Here is a 22,545-nt window from a genome sequence, read left to right as displayed (position 1 = left end):
AAACTAAAGAAAACAATCCAAGACAAAGTAAGCAGTTATCTATGAAAATCTACATCCTAGCCTTCCCAGGAGTCCTTAAACCTCTTTTGTTTACATCCACCTTTTTATGACTTTTGGTGTTGTATCAACCTTGAGTTATTTGTTTTACTTTGCTTCTACAAAGATTGCTAGCACTGCTGTATTAAGCTCCCCTATCAGCGCTATGTCATAGGTCCTTGGGTTTTTGACTTAAGTAATGCCCCTGTAAAACTGAACTGAAACCTGGCAAAGAAAAAATGTATTCAGGCAGGTTTGATTTTATATATATTTTCCTCCTAAGTTTTTATATATAACATTTATTTTGCTCATTAATATTTAGTACATGAAGTATATGCTGTCTTGTCCCATCTCAAGCAGTTGAAATGAATTACCTGATACATTCTGATGTCTGCCCAAACATTTAAATCCTAAGCTAGACAAATCTCTAGGATATAGTTAATAGAAACCTCTTGTGGCAGTAGAACAAAGAGTCACAATAAACAGATATTGGAATGTTACAGTATATAATACTGCCTTGGTATGAATTACAGCTCCTTTGAAGGACAGATTTTTCCTATCTTTAACCAGTAATCTTTCTGTAAAACAGCAGGCAGAGTTTGTAAAGAGAGGTAATACCTAAGACTGCTGAAAATATCTGCTAATCTGTATACCGCTATAGCAGTTCACAATGAACACGAATGTTTTCACCTTTAATTTAAGTGAACTTAAGTGTGGGCTGTTTCCAGAAGGTATGGTCCCGCTGTCACTCCTGCCCTTGGCATTTATCGTGCAGTGCTGGCTGTACAACCGCACAGTGAGTTGGATCAGGAACCGATCTGGGTGAAAAAAAAACAAATCTTTTCTTTTGGTCCGTTTGATTTTCAGCTGCATCTGTTTCCTGTTCTGACTCACCGGGCTGCCTATGAGCACCAAAACAGCTAGAATGCAAAGTGAGGAGCAAAATGAACGCTGCGATCAGTAGCATGTTCTAAGATTGGCTTAAACAAATTGTGAGACTGCAGGCAGGATGGGGGATGGAGCTCAGCCTTTACTTGTCAATTTCCTTTGTTGTTTTTATTTATTTTTTTTGAACAGTATGGATGTTACAGCACAGCTATAAAGTTTACAATACAACTCTCCATTCTATATTACATTACAATCTGTATTATCTTGACGTTCTCATAATACTTGTCATCTGGGCGTAGTTTCTGCCACTGTAAAACTCAGATCTTGCATTAAGCTCTGAGATTCACAAAGCAGTGCAGCTCACGGCATTAAATAGGCTTACCTGGCTTACTATAAACATATCCGTGTTTCATAGCAGGTGAAATGCAATGCACACCTTTGAAGATTCAATGTTACTTCCACCTACAAACAACCTTGGAGTTGTATTTCCTCATGTCTGGTGCTTAGGAGATTCTGATGTGGAGTAAATACCTATTGCTTTTAAAAAAAAAGAAACAAAATCATGGCAGATATCACCAGACATGTCGCCTTCTTCTCTTTTGTTTAGCAAAGTAGGCAAAAACTGATCAATACCAAGGCACGTGACATAGAAGATACAGTGTTCAGAGCTTTTAAAAATAGCTCCCAGAGATAATTAGAAGCTTCCAAAGCATTTTAATTAGTAGACTAAAAATACATTAAGTTAATATGAATTGTCTTCATGTCTTGTGGCTGGTCAGTTGGAATATTTATTGAAAGCCTTTTAAAAAAACTTTTTTAAAAAACCTTTTTTAAAAAGCCTTTTTTAAAAAACGCAACGAGGTGTGAAGTATTTTAGGATTTTCTTTCCAAGGGATCTCCTCACCTCCCTCAGCAGCACCCGTGCCCCAGCCTCCCAACAGCCACTGGGGATCCCTTCAGTGCAGGCAGGACAGCCCAGGTTTAGCTCACCACACCTGCTTAAATCAATTTAAATTACATCTGATTAATCTAGTTAAAATATTTGGTTATAAGAGGGATTTTGAAGTACGACCGCGCTGGGCTGACCCGCAGCAGGCTCCCCGCCCGCCCCCCTCAGAGGGCTGTGAGGGGAGCGCGCAGCGCCTGGCTCCGGGGGTTAGCGACCGGCTTTCCCCGAGCGCGCTTTTAACGTGGAAGACGCTGAAATTCGGGCGAATCTGGAATTGTAACTTCTAAAAAATGGAACTTTTCAGTGAGAACGAGCGCCTCCGCTCGCGCAGCGGGAGCGCCCCGGGGAAACCCTCCGGATCTCCCCACCCCCAGGCCGAGCGGTGGAACCGGCGGCTTCCCCGCCGCTGCCTTGCAGGTGGACGCGCGGGACCGTACCAGCTCCGTCTGGCGGGGGGGGATCGCAGGGCTTTCCTCCCCTCTGCCCCCTTCTATACCGCCCTAGCCCAACGAAGCCAGGCGAGAACCCGATTTTGGATATATAGAGAGGAAGCCGATCGGCCAAGGAGAGCTTTTGTGGCAGCGCCCTCAAACAACAACCCCCTCTCTCCCCTCCTCCCCTTTTTCCGTGGAAGTGGTACCTTCCTCCCCCTCCCGCCGCTGCCCAACTGCAGCAAACCGGAACGTACCAATCCCTCCACCGGGGGGGGGGGGGGGGAGTAGAGGAGGGAGCGAGGTGCGGCGGCGGCGCCCAGCGAGAGGGCGCCCGGGCTCTGAGGGCTCCGCCGGGGCCGCCCCCGGCCGCTCGCTGAGCTCCGGGGCCGGGCGGCGGCGGCGGCTCCGTGAGGAGCGGGTGCGGGGAGCGGCGGGGGGCGTAGGGTTAATGGGCCGAGGAGAAAGCGGGGGGAGGAAGGGCTGAGCCGCGGTTCCTCCCCTCTCGCTGTGTGTAAGAGGCGGCGGGGGAGGGAGCCGAGGGGGCTGCCCTGGAGCCGCCCGTGCTCCCCTCAGCGCCGCCGCCTCCTCCTCCTCCTCCTCGTTCTCCTCCTTCTCGTCCTCCCATTTCGTCTCCCGGCTTCTCCGATGCCGCCCCGGGGCCGGTGAGGCGGCGGCTGGATGCTCATCTCCTTCTCCTCTCTTCCCTCCCGCAGGCGGCTCCGGCTCCCTCTCAGCTCCCGGCCGCCTCCGAAGGGATGCTGGAGAAACTGGAGCTCGAAGATGAAGGTAAAAAAATAATAATAATAATTTAAAAAAAAAAAATTAAAAAATGGGGGAAGGGGAGGGAAAGGGGCAGCCCCGCGCCTTTTGTCCCGGCCGCTGCCTCCTGAGGGGCTCCCTCAGAGGCCCCGGGCGCGCTTGGCAGCCTCAGGGCCGCCCCTGAGGGGCTGCAAGGCTGAGGGGAGGCGGCCCCGGCCCCTTTCCGAGCCCTTTTTCTTCCTCTGAAGCGCCTGTGATAACCAAATATAGGCGGAGAGCTAGGTGCGAGCCGGGCTGGGAGGCTGCTGCTGCTCCTCAGGGCTCTGCCTTGCGCCTGTGAACGGGGTTCGCCTCGTGGGGCAGCTCCCCTGCCTGGTTTTTATCAGCAGCTGTGGGCTAACAGAGTGCTGTGCGTGGCAGAGAAACTCGCCACGAGCTCCTCTGTCTTGCAGGCACTAAATTATCGTGGAGAATCACTAAATATTTTCAGCTTGACCCCCAAAGATCCGTGTTGAATGTCCTGGGCTTCTCCGCTGGTCCGTGTGCTCGGCGTTGTGAAGTGCCTCAAACTTCACGAGATATTTTTTTTTATTATTATTATTTTTCTCCCTACTTGGTGGCCGCTCTCGTAAAATGTAGGACGAATATTTAAGGAAAAATCGGAAATAGTAGGCTGAGTCATTCCGTGAAAATAAATATCGAAGCTGGTATGCTAATAAGGCACCTTCTTGGTGAGCAGCGTGCTTTTTTTGCAGCTGTGGGGCTGGACTGGAAAAGTAACACCTTTTATTTTAAGCTTCCTGTGTGTGAGAAAAGGAAGCTCTTGACAATTGGATTCTTCGAGCTCTTGTAGGAGTCCGTACAGAGCCTGATTTCTCATGAACCACTTGTGCCTTTGAGTTGTAAACATAATGAAATAGAAATATTTAATGCAAGGGATTTGTTACGAACTTCTAGATTTCTTCTCGCACTGATTAGCTAGTTTTAGTCGGGCCTTCATTTTATGCTTATTAAGAATTAAATTTACTGGTTTCTGTTTTGCTGTTTGTTTTTCTTACAGAAATCTAGCTACTGCTAGATAGATCCTAAAAGCTGCTGACTCACTAACAGTTAAATGATTATAAGAGCTGCTATAAGTATTAAAGCTTAGATATCTGAAAAGGATATCAGGTTTAAAAAATAAATAAACTCAGTTTTATAGCACTCTTACTACTTTATGTTGGTGTAAGAGACACCTGAGTGGGCTGAATGCCTGTATGGCTCTTAAAACATCACGTTAAGATAACCAGCAGCTTTTTACAGAACTCAGGTTTTCAAACTTCAGATTTGCTTTGTTTCTCAGCTGGTTTAACTCCCAAACTAAGGCTTTGTGGGTAGGTGCTTGAGCTGGGTGAGTGAGAGCTGCTCAGGCATCTGTCAAAAGACATTGCCTAATAGCAAACGTGTGACCAGTTTAAATTGGTGTGTAAACTTTGAAAGGAAGCTGTCGTCTGGCTCACTTTCCACATTTGATGAATACCCAGTTTTACGCCTAATTTTATAGCAAAGTGGGAAGGGTGTGGGGTGCTATATTCAGAGGGTAATGTACAAGTGAAATGGAGTGTGATTATCGGAGCAGAACTTACTGTCGGGGATGCCTGTAGAAGGAAATTGATAGAAAATTGAGAGGCAGACGGAAATGCGGCAGCTTAGTTGCGGTACATGTTTTATGACCTAAATTTGTGCACTAGTTGCTGGAGTTTGTGCTAATATTGGGGGTGGGGGAGCAAAATGACATCTGATGGTGATGATATTGTTGTTGGATGGCAAGTTGTTAGTACGCGGAAGTTGAGAAGCTTCTTTAACGTTTTAGTAAGATTTAATTAGGTGGATGCAGCCATAATTCAACTGATGATCTGTTGTCAAGCTCCAAGTGAGCTCACTCCAGCAATACCAAAATTGGAAGGTAAATAAGAAATTTGAAACTTGTTTTGGAACTACTTCTCTGACTGCCTCCAATTTTGAGTGTTTCGTGCTAGCTTTTGAGTTCCTATATCCATCAACAGTTGATAATTTCCTTGTTTGTCAAATTATGCTGCAGTTCTCTTGAAACGGGTTAATAAAAAAGGCTGGAAAATGAGGCTCAACGTGTTCCCTGAACGCCATCCAGCATGCTGAAATGGATTTCTGCTTGTCATTCTCCTCAAAGGTTACACAAATGAGAATGCGAAAGCACAGAAGGCATTCATTTAATTTGGATTCTAATTAAGAGAGTTACATTGGAAAAGGCAGTACGAGAAAGATTTATAGTCTAAGTAGTAACGTAAGGAAGTATGCAGAGTCTGGCCTGATGAGATTACTTCTCAATAAAATGGTACTGTCAACTCAAGGGGGATTTTTTCCCCTCTGAACACTTCGCAAATAATGAATGTGGGCAGTGCTACACATGATGGGTCTGTACCAGAAAGGAATGCTGGTCTTCTTGGTTGAAAGCCTGTCTACTTAATAGATCTGGCCAGATTCTCTGGGGTCAGTGAAACTTCTTAGTGGTTGATCACTTGCTCTCTCTAGGATTGGCTGAGTAATACTGCTCTGAAGTGATGTAGAGGAGCAGATCGCAGTGAGATGGTGTTTAACAGCATCAGGTGCTCTACAGCTGAGGTAGGACAGGCTGTGGGCTGCTAGTGTGTGCACATAGGAGAGACTGGGTAGGCCAATGGGTACGGGTTTTATTTAGGACTCCCTAAAGGACCTTTTCCCCAACAGTAGTTGGAACAGAAAATGAAAAATGCTATTGTAAAAAGTTCAGAGTGTTTTTTTTTTTTTTTTCTGTTCAAACAAAAAATCCTCCAGTTAAAACGTTATTAATGTAAGACTCTGAACTCATCTTGCTCAGTCTTCTGTGGATGGGGCTGACCTACCTGTGTCTTTTCAAAAAGAAGGAAGGTTATCTGTTGGTCGGTGTGGAGTTCCTCATTGCAGCCTGAAATTAGTGCTGAGACCTCTCGTCAGTCTGTAGATATACTATCAATTATTTTTTTCTTTATATGTATTGTGGTTTTGCTTGTTCTGTACTAGTGTTTATGCAGTCACATTTCATATTAGGGTTGTTTTTACTTCTGATCAATGTCAGGAGTACTTAAGGGTTGTGTTTTACGGGGAATAAGATGAATGTGGAAAAGAGCAAGGAGAGGTTATTGTGAGGGTCTAACATGAAAAGAAAGGGGCTTTAGTTAACAACTTAAAGCAAAGTGTAAATGGTTAAGCTGAAATTTCAGAAACTTGTGTTACAGCAGAGAGAGAAGCTGTGAGAGTGGAAGCAGGATTAGAGAAGCAAACGGGTACCTGTCAGTTGTGTTGATTCCATTGGTGTAGTTTTAGTGTGATTTTTGGAAGCTAGCTTTGTTGCAGTGTTGGCTCATATCCACATCATCCTGTTCTATTCACTCAGCTTGGGCAATGAAGTTGTTCCACAGCCCGGTGAGGCTGGCAGCACCTCAGGGTCCCAGCAGGGCCACCCAGAGCAGGGTGCCCAGGCCCATGGCCAGGCAGCTTTTGGAGCTCTCCAAGGAGGAGACCCCACAGCCTCTGGGCTGCCTGGGGCAGGGCTGTCACTAAAATTAGTTTCTGGGTGTTCAGAAGGAACCTCCTGTGTGCCAGTTCATGCCCGCAGCCTCCTGTCCTGGCACTGGGCACTGCTGCAAAGAGCCTGGCTCTTTCCTTTCTGGCCACTCCTTTTAGGTCTTTGTATACATCAGTAGGATTCCCCCGAGCCTCCTGGGCTGACATTCTAACTGAAGTGGTGCTCCAGTCCCTCTATCATCTTCGTGGCCCTTCATTCAACTCTCTTCAGCATGTCAGATCTTGCTTGCACTGGGGGGCCCAGAACTGGACAATATTCACGTTGTGGCTGAGCGGAGGGGAAGATCACCTCCCCTGACCTGCTACACTTCCCCAGTGCAGCCCAGGGCGCTGTTAGCCTTCCTGCTGGGAAAAGGCATCTGCTGGTTGTGCCCCGCTTGGTGCCCAGCAGGACACCAGCCCCTTTCCTGCCAAGTTGCTCCCCAGGTTTTGCCCTTTTCCACGTTCTCCTGCTAGCTACTGATGAGACAAAGCTTAACTACTTCTTTTCTGGCATCTGCTAACTGTTCTGGCGTCCGGGAGTCTTCGCAAGGCTTTTTCTGCGGACAGAAGATAATTGCATGGTTCTTGTGTATCTGTGCTCAGTGCCTGGGCTGGGGAAAGTTCTGCAGGCGCTGGCATCACGGGACTGATGCGCCCGCTCTTGAACACCCTCCTGCCATGGATTGTTGCACAAAGTAGCACTTAGGCAGTTATTTGATAAACAGTTTGCATTGGAGTGGAATCTCTCATGATAATGCTCTGGCTTGCATCTCGCTCTCTCGTTCTCCTTGTTTCTGGCTGTCTCTTGAAATGGACTTTGTGCAGTAATTGCATCCCCTTCTGACTAACTGTTGTGTCTGGAGTCATTCCTTCCCTGCTCTGTGGCTTCTCTGGAAAGTGGTTCCTTACCGAGCTCCTCCCTTCTGCCAGCCTCCCGCTGCCACACGCATACCCGAATCAAGGCACGAGAACAAATGGCACTTGGAGGCCAAAAGCAGTTGCAAGAAGTAAGAAAATGCCCGTTCATGTGCGTGCCGGGTTTTGTTTCAGGGCATAAGGCTGAAGGATCGAGCGTTCAGGTTATGAAAGAATCCTTTAGTATTTCCTAACCCTATTGTGTTTAGTATTTCTGTAGCAATACTAAGATAAGGCATTTTTTTACAGCTGCAGGTTGTTTCTGATGTTAATTAGGTGGTTGTTCAAGCTGTTCTTGAGCTGAAAAATGGTATTTTGACCAGGAGGTGTGCTCTGCCATATCAGGGTACGCGGTGATAATGACGGGGTGCTTCGCGTGGCCTTTCCTCAGCCAATTGGAACCTGAAGTGTAGGTAGCAAGAGCTGTTACATGGAGATAATTGGCATTAATGGACTTTATATAGTCATAGATTAGGATTCGTTTCTCTCTCTGCCTTACAGTTCATTTGTGGTGTAATATTTGAGGCACAATAGGACATTAGGAAGAAAATATCCTGTGACATGGTGCCTTTTTCCCCCCTGGACATACCATTTCAGAGTCAGACTGAATCCTTGCAGCCGAAACTGCAGTCAACAGCTGCTCCCACCGAATTTACTCCACTGTTATTTTTCTGTCACTTTGCAGCTAAGAATACCAGGGGTACCATGAACTTTCCAGAAGAGTTACAGAGTAACTGCTCTGGGGTATTCAAATTTATTTGAATTATATTCTTCATGCAAAAAGTTATGATCCAGTGCCCTGCTGTCCTGGGCAACCTCGTGTCCCTTCCCTGCCACTTTGCTATTTAGGAACACTATACAAGTGTTCTCATGGGGATTTCCCTCTCCAAAGCAGAAGGATGGACGTTATGTATGAAGTTACAGGTCAGTGCAAGTACAAAGCCTTCCCTGAACAGCATAAAATATACTTTTGGTAGTTTTATCTTAGGTGAAGATTGTTTGTGCAGTCTGCACGCTGGTCTCTTACCTCGTACTGCGCTGGGTTCTTTCTGGAAGCCCAGTGCTGTCTCCAACCAGTCCTAACTCTTCCTGCTCCTACAAAAGGTGCAGCTCGTGCTCTTAGTGTGGTGTTCACTTCTTAAGTGAGGAAAGCCCGACTTGATCTTGACTAGGAAATACTCAGTTGACAGCAGCTGAGGCACCCGGAGGAACTAGTCTTTCAGGAAACAAACTTTTCAAGTGTTATTACTGGACTGAAGATCATTTGCCAAAGTAAAAGCTGCAGCCCTGTTACATGGGATGTGCTCTAAAAATGGCTGTGTTAGGTCTTTGGGTTGGAGGAGCTTCCAGATGGAAAAACTTCCATAAAATTTAATATTGGCGAAATGCTTCCCCAAACCCATTCTTGGAAAGAGAGGAACTGTTCTGGCTGAGATGTCCTAGGAAAAAAAAAAACTATAGGAAAAATGTCCCTCATGGCAGAGGTGAGTCCAGGCCATCACTGTCAGAAGCAAGTGACTGAAAGCAGAACGAGGAAGTGCTGGAGCTGATTTGTGTCCTGGTGGTGTTGCACCTGCACGATCTGCAAACATCGCGTCTACTCAGACTTCAGTAAAGCTCTTGGCACTTTCCCACAGCCTTCTCCCGGAGAAACTGAAACTGGCTGGGGCCAGAGAGCTGTGAATGGAGTTAAATCCCGCTGGAGCTCAGTCGCTAGGGGTATTCTCCAGGGCTCAGCACTGGGGCTGCTTTCCTTTAACATCTTTATGAGGGACTTTATGAATGAAAGCGCGGTGTTCAGTTTTGGGCCCCTCACTACCAGAAGCACATCGAGGCCCTGGAGCGTGTCCAGAGCAGGGCTACAAAGCTGGGGAAGGGTCTGGAGCACAAGTCCTGTGAGGAGCAGCTGAGGGAGCTGGGGGTGTTTGGTCTGGGGAAGAGGAGGCTCAGGGGAGACCTCATTGCTCTCTGCAGCTACCTGGAAGGAGGTTGTATTGAGGTGGGAGTTGCTGGCTTCTCCCAAACAACAGGACAAAAGGAAGTAGCCTCAAGCTGTGCTGGGGAGGTTTAGGTTGGATATTTGGAAAAAATTCTTGACTGGAAAGGCTGTGAGTCACTGGGATGCCTGGGGAAGTGGTTGAGTCACCGTCCCTGGAGGTATTTAAAAAACACGCAGATGTGGTGCTCTGGGCCATGGGTTAGCGGTAGGCTTGGCACAGCGAGGTGAGGGTTGGACTTGATGATCTTGGAGGTCTTTTCCTATTTAGACAATTCTGTGGCTTTATAATCCTAGCAAAAGCCATTATGGGTTAGCAGCTGCTTGATGTAAGGTCAGAGGCTCTGGGTAACATCACCCCAACTTCCAAATGTCCCAAGAACCCCTTCACGTGTTGATCAGAAGATGCTTGTGGAGCTGTGTGGTCGGTGTGACGGTGTCAGTGCTGCCTCACACGATGCCTGAGGCCACTCTGGCGAGCAAGCCCTGTGTTTGAGCAGCCTGGCCTCTTCACTGAGCAACACCCCGATGCAGTTCTGAAGGATTCTGCCTGGTACACCCTGTTACACCTCTCCAGGGATGAAGCAGAGTTGAAATAACGCGGTGGTGGTGGCAGTGATACGGGTGACTGCAGACTACTTGCCCAAGTTGCCTCGATCCGGTTGCTGCTAGATAATCAGGAGAGATGCTTCCCCTTCGAATCGCTTGCAGCAGCTGTGACTGTCCTTTCCGATAGGGCTCCTCGTAAAGCAGGTTGTCTTCTGGATAACTCCAGGCTGGATGAGCAGAAGGCTCTGTCTGTGGGGCCCTCCTGTGAGGTCATCTACAGCAGCACTGCTTTTGTGAGGACTTTGCTCTCTGGGCAGCACGTAAGCTGCCTACGGTGCCTTTATTTGAATGTTTTGGCTTCCAGCATTTAAAACTGGACTAACATTGCGAGGGGGAGGTGAGTGGGTAAGTCCCAAACATTTTAGGGAATGCAGCATTTCACATGGAAGCACAGTTGATGGTGCTGTTTTTTCTTAACATTTCTTGCCCTTGAAACAAAACACTCCTGTCCGTACCGGGACTGTTCGCCTTTGGGTGTGTGCTGCAGTGAGCTTTACTGTGGCTCTGCGAGCAGAGGGGACTGACAGAGGCAAAGCCAAGGAAGTTGGGGGGAAAATCCTTCAAATCCTTCCATGGAGTGTTAGTTACAGTGTGTAGTATTAAGGTATCACCAAATAATTTAATACAGATACAAACATAACTATGCAGAGCTGAATTTGTTGTTTAGGTAGCTAAACAACAAATGTTTAGGCACCAAGACAGAACTTTGCAAAGCTGAAATAACCTCATCCTTCTTAGTCACCGGTGTCTAACATGCTTCTGAACACGTGGATATTTTCACAGGAGCTTTGAAGACTGCTTGAGTAAATCTAGCTTGTTCTTTAGATGCCTTCCTCCTGTGCTGAACATCATGTGGACTTTGCTGGTTTACATAAACCAGCGTGATGAAGAATTCTATTGAGAGTCAACGTTGTCACGTTTAACTGTGGCAGAAATTAGATGGCACTCCTGAAATTTGTTTAAAAACAGCATTCTTATGCTGCAGACTCACGGTTTCACTTTTGACGTGGAAGTTTCAAAGGCTTTTTTTTTTTTTTAAAAAAGGTGTCTTTTTTTTTTTTTTTTTCCAGCCTCTTTTCTCTGATTATTCAGTTCAGGTGCTGGGTATTTCCAGAAACAGAATCAGATTTTCACCATTCAGTGTACCATGGTGTTCTTTGGCTACTTAGTTTGAATTCTTACTGCCATAGAGGAAGGAGAAGGCATAGAAAAGGGCCGTTCATGCCACCAGAAAATATAGAACTTGTGTTACAGGAAGCAACTGGAAAGGCTTTTGCTCCTTTACTATCGTGAAAGGAGAGCCAAGAGGGGACTTGATAACCCTGTGTGTATGAAAATATCGTCTGAGGAGTGTGGGAAGGGGTAAACAGCAAGGAGGAAAATTAGCTGAATGAAGAATAACGCTGGCACAAGAACAAATAGATACAAACACTTCCTGCAGAAACCTTTGAACAGTATTCTGATTTCAGCATATTGGCATAGCAGTGAGGTTTGTAGGATGCATGTTAGGTGATTTGAGTTGCTTCAAGCAGAGTGGAATCGATCTTTCAGTGAAAAAGGTGCCCACTCAGCCCCTGACAGAAGGCTCTGAATGCCATAACAGAAGGTGAATGCTTTGTCCTGCTTTGCTTTACACTTGTTGTTGCGAGTTTGTCTCCTGCCATAGCCTTCCTTGAACTCCTCCACTCCTTTTCCTTTTTAAAAATAAACAATACATCTTTGTACTGTACAGATGTCGTATAAATTTGGAGAACGATCAGCTTTGGGTGAAGTTGCAGTTAATGGGAGGCAGAGAACGGATCAATACAACCTCCAAACTAGGTTCCAGAGAACTCAGCTAAGTGCTGCATGTACTGTACTGAGGGGCATTGAACCTCACCTGCTTCAGCTAGCACCTGCCTGGTCTATTTCTGTGCAGCTCCAAGCAGTACCTGCCATTAGGTACGTCTCTTCGGTGGTGTACTGAGTGATTAAAAGCTTGAAGATGTTGTCAGTAGGCAGTCATTCAGGACTTGGGACCAACAGTTTAAAAATTGAGCGGAGAAATGCCTGCAATGCACGCTTACAGCACGTTTCATTAGACCCGACCAAACTGTTTCTCCAGCAAGCATAGTCCAAAGTCCTTAGGCTTCAGCTGAAAAAATTATTTCTTCCTTTAAAGCATTTTATGCCTTGAGATTAGATTCTTCTTCTGTGAAAGACCTCCTAATGAAGATTAGATCCTTACCCTGTTCAATAAGGATGTAGCTGTGCCTGGTGAAGATGTGCACTCCCTTGGGAGCTGCTGGTCTTGCGGACAGTGCTCTGGTTAAGCTGTTCGTTACTCTGTGATCTTAAAGTAACCCTTAACAGACTTAAAAGGGATATCTCTCTTCTAAAATATGTGGGCTGTGAGTATGTAGTAGGATTTATGCTTGCTCCGTTTTTTTTCCAATCTTCCTTTATAGGTAATACTCCCCTGCATACAGCCTGCTTTCTTCTTGCATCCCTCACAGACCTCGAACCTTCCCTGAATGCAGCTCCCCAGCGGATGGATCCCGATAGTAATATCCAGAGCCTTAATACCATTTTTGGTTTCTTGGGTTGTGGCCTGCATCTCGCAATCTTGAAGAGCATGTCTGCATTCCAGACAGGCGACATCTTAAATTAGATCTTTGTTGGGGATGGTTAGGGAAAAAAAATTGCAGTGCTCGTTGTCGAGGGAAGAACTTGAACATGTTGTTAGAAAACGTTTCAGGTCCATTTCTTCTTTATTGTGGTGAAAACCTTAGAAGCGCTGTTAGGTTGAGGGGTGAAGCTGCTGCCTTACTCACCAAACCACAGTGAAGCAACTTTTGGCAAAGTACAAATCTTTAACTTTGACCAGGAGCTGATCCCGCTGATAGTGGGCTGCTGCAGAAGGGCTCACCTGGGCTTGTGCTGTTGTTTACCAGTTCCCCAGGTAGTCCCCAAACACCACGGCTCTCACCCGTAAACAAATAAGTTTCTGTGCCTGCCTGGACAAGAAACTGCAGAGTTCCTATGATTAGCTCTGGAATGTGAGATTTTTTAAGCTGCTCTTCGCTTTTTTGTCTGCCTCAAATCTCACATAATTTATTTGCTCAGGCAGCCTGCTAGCAGAGGGCGACAGGATAAAGAAAGCGTTAACTTCTCAGCCTGTTTGCTAGGACTTAACTCCAAAACTGAGACACAAAATTCAGTGCAGAGTTTTGAAGTGTGCTATGACACACGAGGAGGGCTGAAAACAAACTCTGAGTCTTGCATTGTTTCAGGCAGCTGTTTGCATTAATTTTCTCTTACAACTCTTCGCTTCTCCCAAGCCAGTAATAGCCGAGATATTTAAGCCTCAAACCCAGAGAAGTGGATCTTCTGATCTCAGGAACTCATAGTCTTTTTCTTCACTAGATGTGCCTAGGCAGTGTCTGATGTTTGTCTCATTCCACGTTTAGGACCTTTGAGGGAGGAGACCATACAATATCCATCCCAAGGTTGCTTTGTTCTGTTTAGCCAGCTTCTGGAGTGAGTTAATAGCCCTGTAACAGCTGGGGTGGGTTTTTGTTTGTTTGCTTTTGTTTAGTTTAAGCAAACTGCCTCTTCCCCACTTGTGCTTTATTAAATTAAATGAATAACAGTCGGGTAGTTCTTAGCAGTGCTTTTTAGGCACTCCCCTAGTTTGTGCTCATTGGACTGAGTGCTTTTTTCCAGTTCTGGTGTTCTTTGAAAGACTGAAACTCCAAACCATTTGTGAATATGAGCATAAATTCCTGCAACCTTGCTGCAAACTCTTGGAAACATCTTCAGTTGAAGATCAGTAATTAAATGTTTTGAATAAAAGGGAACCCTGGTTCTCTGAGACTTTTTGCAGTGTTGTACCTGTGAAATATCAAGGTGCTGAGAAAAGTTCTCTGAGACTAGCTTGTAGAAAACTAAGGTGATGTGGTCACAATGTACTTTATCACTGAAACCATTTTTCTTTTCCGTGTTCCTTCAGTAGTTTTTGGACATGGTAAACAGTTTCAGCTTAATTTCTCAGAAACGAAGGCTTCAAAACCCTGATTCTGTGAAGCCTTATGAAAGTGGAGAGTGTGTCCCTCTTGAAACAGCACTTGTACCGAGGAGCTGTGACATGAACTTAAATTGCTTAGAGAAGAATGACATATAAGCTGGACCAAAACTCTTTAAAAAGAGCCTGTTTTGGAGCTCATCTCTTAAAAAATGCACAGCCCTCGTTGTTCAGGCCTGCAAATTCACTGAAAAAGAAGTCTTAGTAGCTTTGCTGCAACTGGGGCTGCTTCATGTATCTGTGGAATCACCTTGTGGTGATTCTAATGCACATTTTTCAGATGTAGTAGCATCAGAGTTTGCTTTAATATCTATATAGCACATGTGCTGTGTTTATTCTTTTTACCCTTCCTTTTTTCATCTAGTTAGACTGAACTGTTCGTGACAATCATGCTGGTTATCTTTGCTTTCAATAAGCTTCCTCTCTAGATGCTTACAAATACATACATTTATTAAAATGTTTCAGTACATGCTTAAGTTTAGATTGTTCCTACATGTGTTTGGCTCTCCTTTAGAGTAGAATTGTAACTTCCCCTTCAAGGGCTTATTAAATCTGGGGATAGTTGTTTGTAGCTAGTGTCTCCTGTCTACATCTGTAACAACCTGCTCTCTCTGCATCAGGCACCTCCTTGTGACAAGGGGAGATGGCATCTGAATCACTTAGTGACCTAAAGCGACCTAAGGAGCTTTTGATCTTAAGGAACTTCTGAGCTGAAATGTTTTAAGACGTGTTATGGCTTCTTTTAACTTTGAATTGTTAAGAAAAAATAAACCTTCTTCTGAACACCAAATGAGACATTTGTCCATAACCTATTTGTGTACCTATTCTTCCTCATTTCTTATACCTCTGGCACCGCTTCCTATTTGTAGGATGCGTTACAGTTCACAGGGCTTAGCTTATTCTTTCTAACAGTGTCCCTGCTGGTGCTTTGTCAAGCCTCCTTCCCACCCGAAGTTCCGTGTTCTCATTGTAATACTGAATTGAATTCGTCTTGGATCGCTGCAGAAGCTGTTGATAGAGCTCTGCAGATAAACTTCCTATCACTCCTTTGTATCAGTGTATCTCCGATCTGTAAACTCCATCTGATCTTGCTTTAGCTGCCAGCTCGTGCATTCCTTTAGATCAGGGCTGGGAAACATCCATCTGGGACTCCTGCATCACGTAGCCTGTGGCTGCGTGAATAATGCTGCCTTGTAAGTTTAATGTGTGGTCTGCCAGCGTATTTTAAGTTTATTTGCAGCTTTCGGAAAGAAATGATTTCTTGTCTCTGTCTTTGCATCCTATCTTACGCTTCCTAGCATTTGAAATCCTGCCAGCTCGTCACGGAATAGCCAACACCATCACTGCCATCATCTTGCTTTCTACGTATGAGACTAAATTCACTCTTTCTAAAATCAGAACTAATCCTTTGCTATCATTAGCAACAAAGCCGTTCCAGGCACGTTCTGAAAATATAATGATTTATCTCCTGCTGTTTACAGCAGGCGTCTTTGTAACCCTCTATTTCCACCTTCTCCATCTTTTGTTGCCACTAGGTCTTATCCTCTAATTCTGTGGGTGTTTCTTGGCACTTGGTTGCTTTCTTCCTGAGAAGTTTCCTCATGAACGAGCAGAAATCAAATGGTACAGTACAACAACACTTTTTTTTTTTTCCCTCTGCTTGCCCTTCCTAAGCTAAGTCAGTATTCTTCTACGGAGTCCGACTCTGATTCTTCTCCTGGTGCCTTGTTAGTTGTCTGCAGTGCTCCTGGCCCCGGAGCAGACAGCTCAGCAGACCGAGAAGTCCTGCCTTCTTCCCGCATTGTTCTGTTACAAAACGAGCTGCTTGTTCTTTCCTTCCAGCCCCTGGGTTCCCATGCTTTCCGTCGGATACCTTGTATGTTTAATTTGTCAGTGTATCCTTCAAATCTCTTTAAAAAGAACGTTATCCTGACAAATTAGTCATGTTTCTGTTCTGGGGGGTAGGTTGAGACAGCTGTTGCTCATCGCTGCAGTCATGTACTGCCCGCAGCACAGCTCTGGGTTTGTTTTCAGTGCTGCTTCCTGGCTGGGGGGTGCTGATAAAAGCCCACCTGAACGCTTGATTCCATTGACCTCAAAACATCTTTCTCATTCAAATGCCTTCATTTCCCTTGAAAATAATTTTCCAGGGACTCTTGGTCGGCTTGTAGAGACACCTGAGGAAGAGGTGGGACCAAGGGACCTCAGCTGCTCCTTACACATCGCCCCCTCTAAACCCTTCACCATCTTTTAGCCCTCCTTTGGACACACTCTAATAGTTTATATCGTATTGCAGCACCCAAATCCACACCCAGTATTTGAGGTGAGGCCGCAGCAGAGCCAGAGCAGCACAATCCCCTCCCTCCACCCCCCAGCACTGCCGTGCCTGATGCACCCCAACGCATCCAATAACCTCAGACCGAGGGCGGACAGAAACTTTAGAAGGTTTGGTGGCAGTTCTCAGGTTAAAATGTAGACAGGAGAACAACGAGCAGGGTTAGTGCCGTGCCTTCCACCTACTGCGTGCTGTGCCAAGAGCTACCTGTAACTCGTAGTTCCTTATTTAGCTGGTTACTCACCCCGGTGTCTTCTGGCACCGTTGGGTGTAGCTGAGCCAACCTGATGGCTGCCTGCCATGACAAGGAGGTGGTGTTCTACCCCTCCTAGGGCACGGGGAGGGCAGCATTCATCTGCTAGATACAGGAGCTAAACAGACCTAAAACTGGTCATACCAGAAGGCCAAATTTCTGAGCGATCCAGCGTTTCCAGCCCGTCTGTGGAACAGTTCTGTGGAAATCTAAAAGCACCGAGTGAGGGAGGGGAGCCACACAGCTAGCACGAGGGGAACAGCAGCTGCTGCTGCTTATGCTGCTGTGGAGCCACAGTTTTTGGACTTAGCCTCTGAAAGGTGGAGTTATTCTGTGTTTGGGGGCAAAGGAGTGTTGGCTAGGAATGTAAAAAAATTTAAAAAAAATCTTTTAAATTGCTGCTTAAGCCATTCTCAAATTGCTGTTTTCACTGCCATGCGTATTTGTTTGCTACAAATTACTGTTAACTAAATACTTTTAACAAGTTATTTTACCTGTGTAAGGAACATAAGATCACTTCTTTTAGTGTTATACCAAGAAAAGGAGAGCTGCTCAGCAGGGTTATACCAGTGAACCTCACCTAATGCATTGCTCTTGGATCAGCTCTGATTAAAACTTGGGGTGAAAAATGTCTCCAACAGTAAAAATCGTAACTTGCTGGCATCTGAAATGTGGTCTTCAATATCTTGCAAGCTTTGATTTTTATCTTTTGTGAGTGTCTTGGAGCAACTTAAACTACAGATGCGTATGTTTGTGCCCAGTAATGGGAAAGAACGTGTGTTTTCTTTCCAGTAACTGGGTTCTTCAGTACACGTGAGACTGATATAAGTACGCTTCTACTCTTCCCCATTTCCCTTTATTTGCCATCAGCCAGGAGGAGCTGCTTTTCCTAACAGTGGTCCAGGCTGGAGCGTCTGATGTTGGGCAGTTGGACTTGGTAGCTCCTGTAAGGAAGCTCTAGAGAAGGACTCCTGTGTCTGTATGTGGTTTGCCATCCTCTGTTTGTCTACCCAGGCAGTTTGAGCATATTTTTGATGTAGTGTTCCAAGCTGTCTTTCCTGCTTTTTAAAGGATCTTTGCAATGAAGCAGTTAATTTCATAGTGAACTTGGAAGTGGCAGTTACCCAAACAATTGTTTCGGTTCCTGAGGAATCTTTGTGTTTGCAGCCATCTGAGAGCTGGTAACGCCAGCAGCTCTCCATCTAATCGTGAGGAGCAGGGCTGCTGCAGCGGCACGATTGTGGGCTGTGGTGGAACTAACTCTTAGCTGAAAGAAAACACCTTTTGTGGAACACAGTGCCTGTGGTTCCAGGAACAAACTTTAGGAGTGATCAGCTACCAGCACAGAAATACAAGGAGGGTAATAAGATAAAAAAGCTCGTGGCTTTGTGTTGTTGAAACTGGGAAACGTGCACGGTTCAGGATCTTCTTGCTGGGCCTGCCTGCTGGGGTACAGCACAGAAAGGCAGCCTGCGGCTTGCAGGAAACACAGCTGGAAACTTCCTATCGGCTTTTATGTAGGGCTGTTCGAAGGCTTTTCAGTGTGTGCTGGCCATGTGTGTTACATGCAGGTTCCTGTTGTCCATCTGCAGGCAATTCTTTCTCTTTTTTTCTTGAAGGCCTTGAAATTCTGAGGGGGAAGCCGCAGTAGAAAAGCACCCCGAGTGGCAGCAAAGGGATGAGTGGAACTGAAGGTGTCTCTGCAGGGGATCTCTGAGAAATGGTTTCACTGTGGAAGTTTCCTTTTCACTTGGGAGGAGTATTCAGACACAAACTCCACCAAAGAGCTCTCTAAATAGATAATTACACCTAGTGCCAGGTCCCGCCGTGATCTGAGTCAGCACTGCTGAGTAGTTCATCCTTGTTTTTTTTTTTTGGGGGGGGGAAAAGCCACAATGTTTTTCAAAATATTTGCTGTCTGAAATAAAGTTACAGCATCTCTGTCATAGGGGAGGGTGGGAGAGAAAGGAGTAAAAATGGCTTGGTGTTAAGTACGAAAGGTGGTGGGGTGGATTGGGAGGGGAAATAGCTTGATCTTCTCTTTAAAGGATCCCTGCCTGTTAGGAATAAGGTGAGGGTGTGTGATGACTTTCCCCTATAAAAGGCCTTAAGACAGGCTGTAATCAGGTGCTTAAATAGTCCAAAAGTCTTGTAACCTTTCAGGTAACTTCTGCGTGTGCTCTGTCTATAAAAAATTACAGAAGGAAGCCCTGGGGGTTGGAGCATTTTGCCTTCACCTCTGACTTGTGGGGAGGGAGTGCACATGGAGAACGTCCTCTTGCAGCACAGCTTTCTGATCCATCTTCAAGAAACGGGCTTTCACTAGGGAACACCCCACAGAAACAAACTCACTCGTAGTGGACTCTCCTCTCCTGATCCCTGCTACAGATTAAGATGCCTCCTGCTGGGAATCTGTTCTGTTGGTGAGCCAGGCAGCATTCGGTTCATCAGCTGTAGGAAGCTGAGGTCTGGCTGGAGGCAGCATCCTAAATCGTGGTGTAGGTCCAGCAAATGTATTCCCCAGGGCTTCTTTGCAGCTGCCTTTGCTGAGTCAGGACTCCTGGAGCTGTCTGGTGCCATTCCAGCCTTGCACACGTTACGGGAGGTACAGGAGCAGTTTGTGAAAGGTGTACGTCAGGCTTCTGCCTCGGGGAGAGGGAATACAATTGCCAGAAGTGGCAGGGATGGGCTGTGCTTGGCGCTGCTGCCATGCCACTGCAGCTTGTGCTCCCCTAGGAGCTCCCCTAGGAGGCCCTGCTACAGCTCGGGGCATCCCTTACTGTAACTGGGCTTCTGCAAATGAGATCCGGATGCAAATCTAATCCTGGATACCTCAATCCCTTCTTCCAGCAGGAGCAGAGGGTCTGCGTTACTTCTTGTCCGTGTTGTGCACCCTTCTGCTATCAACACCTGATCACGTTGGTGATTTGGGGTGAAAGAATAGCCAGGATGTGTATGTACCTCCTGCCCGTGGGGTAAATTGAGGAGTCCTGAGCCTGCTGGAGACCTCTTCTCCTTTCAGCAGCCACACACACCAATAACTCACACACAGTTCTCGTACAAAGAGCAAGCTGGAGGCAGCTCCTCGGTACTCGTGGGTAGCTGAAGGGCTTGGAAGGTCCTGAATATCCTTTCCAGTTGCCACTTGACGACACCACGTCGAGCATACGAGGTAGCGCAGCGGGGCGTATGTTTTGCATGTGTAGTTTGTGGCTGCTACAGCAGGGCATTATGCTGGCCTGTGGTGTCAGGATCTGCAGAAACAAACCTCAGTTCCAGCTGGACAATTGCATCCTTGTTTAGATCCTGCTGGAGTTCCCTCGCTGTTTTTGTAGCTGTTAAACACAGGGCTCACAGATCACCGTCTTGCGCTTCTGAGCGTTTCCAATCTGAACTTTCCATCCTCGGGGAAGGAACCGGCTGCTTTGTGGTGCCTGGGGGATGTGCCCGACGCTGATTTCTGAGCTGGGAGACAAACTCGGGTGAGGTAGCAGCACCGAGCCAACCCCACACATCCCAAATGGGTGAAGATTGTTCAGGTCTGGTTAAAAGTTTGTGTTCAGAGCATATGCTGAGCAAGAAGAGGGTTTCGAGGCACATCTTTACCACGCTGGTCCATGCAGAGGTCAGAGCTGTGCCTGCCGTTCCCGACCTTGCCTGATTAAAGCTGGCAACAAGCTCACTCAGCAATTACTGCCCTCGCTGCATTTGCATAACTGGTGGTAGGCCGACAGAACGGTACCCAGCGATGCCGTGCTCTGCGAAGGGTGACATCTTTTCAGCTAAAAACAGTTGCTGGCTTTGCAGTTCATCAGCTATTTGATATATATTTAAAAAAAAAAGCTGATTATATGCAAAGTAACATTGTCTCCTCCACCTCCTCCTTCTAGTTTGCTCTTCAAAAAGAAAGCCAGCCATAGCTCGCCCTGCTGCAGGGTCAGGGAATTCACTTTGTGCAGCCAGTAGCCATGGAAGCTGTTGAGGAAGCTGGGGGGTGATAAGCTGTTGCTATATTACAGAGTTACATAAAGCGTCCTCTGTTCCCGACTGCCTTTTTTGACCTCCCTTATGCCTGCCCTTGCCGAGTCAGTACCAGTTCCCCTTTGGTATCATCTTATAAAGGCTGCTTCGCACCAGCCTTGTCCGAGTCAATCTGCCTCATTCTTCCCCTATCGGTTTGCTCGCATTGTTTCCTAATCTCTTATCAATTTCTCCTAGCTCCTGCTGTTTTCACTCCTGGTCCTGACCTTTATAGGAACATAAATCCAACAAATGATTTATTTTTTTTTTCTGCTTCTTTCCAGTTGAACTCTCTTCTGTATTCCTCTGGAACTGCTGCTTGGGTTTTGGTGGGGAAAGGGCTTCTTTAAAGAGTAGGGGGAGCTGGAAATGAAGGACTTAACTTGACACGCAGAGAGACTGCCTGTATGCTACAGGAGCTGCTACAGGGGAGTTCCATCTTGGCTTCTGTAGGATTGGACTAAAACTGTGCTGAGCCACCCTGTGGAAGTGACATTTTCTCTGGCACTAGAGGATTAATTTTGAGCACATGTAGCAAACGAGGATTTCGAGGTTTATAGCTTTGTAACACCCAGTTCTTCAATGGTTCGTAGGTAGTTCAGGTTTGGTTTTTGTTTTTTTTTCCTTGTTCTGCAAAAGCACAGCATGACCAAGTTCCTGCACGGTGTTACAGGATTGCAAGGGTGCACGTCTGATAGGGAGGTTAACCTTGACTGAGCTGCAGGTACCTGCCGTAAAGAACGGAGGGCCAAAGGGCTTTTAAAAAAAAGTAACATACCCAAGCAGATCTAAAGACTGTACACATGTGCATCTAAGCTTGATAAATGCAAAATTAATTTAATATAGATTGGATCGTGTGTCCTTGTTACAGACAAATCACGTTTAACAACAACAACAAAAATTACAAAAAAAAGAGTCCAGCCCCAGTGGATCCTGTTTTCATAAATGAACTGTGGGATTTGTGAGGTTTTGTGTAACATAGTTTGAATGGAGCGGTGCCGATTGGGGAACTTGTTATCAGAGCAATATTAACTTAAGGCTTAGTTAAGCCTGATGCTACTTAAATTTCCAACTTGCTTTGTACGTAATTGGAGTTCAGGTACCAAGTGTGCACAGTCAATAGCTTGCTGTTAGGGAAACAAAACCGAAACATAACCCTTTAGTACTGAAGTCCTTTCTTGTCAAGGAGAAGCAATGCATTTGCCCGTGTGCTATTAAATTGTAAAGGAAAGAAGTGAATTGCAAAGTGCAGGACGATGAACTGTCTGTCTAGATCTGAAAGCACGGATTTGAGTCTTGCTTTAGGGATGTCCTGCAATGGTGTTCAGTTGATTTGGCATGCTTTTTACTCTTTTTTTTTTTTTAAGGTTATTTAAATAAAACAACATAATGTTTTTACTTACAGCACTTGAAGAATCGGAAAGTGACATTTATGTGCGATTCATGAGGTCACACAAGTGTTATGACATTGTTCCAACAAGCTCTAAGCTTGTTGTTTTCGACACTACGCTACAAGTGAGTATTCTCCTTTCAGTCTGCCTTTGCTTGCAGTTCTCTTTTTTTTTTTTAATGGGCGTGTGTTTCCTGAGTGTTCAATGAAATCTGAGCAGCTCTCCCGTAATGCTGTGCTTTGAATACAAGCCCCCATATTGTTTCAACTGTATCCTTCGTGCTCTGCTAGAGGA

General features: G+C 45.9%; 1 protein-coding gene across 5 annotated transcripts in view; it reads left to right on the top strand.

Moving 5' to 3' along the window:
* The window catches only part of PRKAG2 (protein kinase AMP-activated non-catalytic subunit gamma 2), a gene marked incomplete at its 5' end in the record, with an annotated part of 209,706 nt that overhangs the window by 160,536 nt on the left and 26,625 nt on the right, over positions 1-22,545 (top strand). For 3 of the 5 annotated variants that reach the window (XM_084282200.1, XM_084282201.1, XM_084282202.1), the window contains 2 exons: positions 3,021-3,093; positions 22,266-22,375. In XM_084282200.1, coding sequence (XP_084138326.1) covers positions 3,021-3,093; positions 22,266-22,375 — 183 coding nt within the window. Of the gene's footprint in view, positions 1-2,594; positions 2,726-3,020; positions 3,094-22,265; positions 22,376-22,545 lie in introns of those variants that run through there. The other 2 variants (XM_084282203.1, XM_084282204.1) reach the window with 2 other exon arrangements.

This window comes from Netta rufina (assembly GCF_964035555.1).
Source record: "Netta rufina genome assembly, chromosome: 2".
NCBI classification, from domain to species: Eukaryota; Metazoa; Chordata; class Aves; order Anseriformes; family Anatidae; genus Netta; species Netta rufina.
Note: the sequence above shows the minus strand (reverse complement) of the source record. Positions and strands in the feature narration are given on the sequence as shown.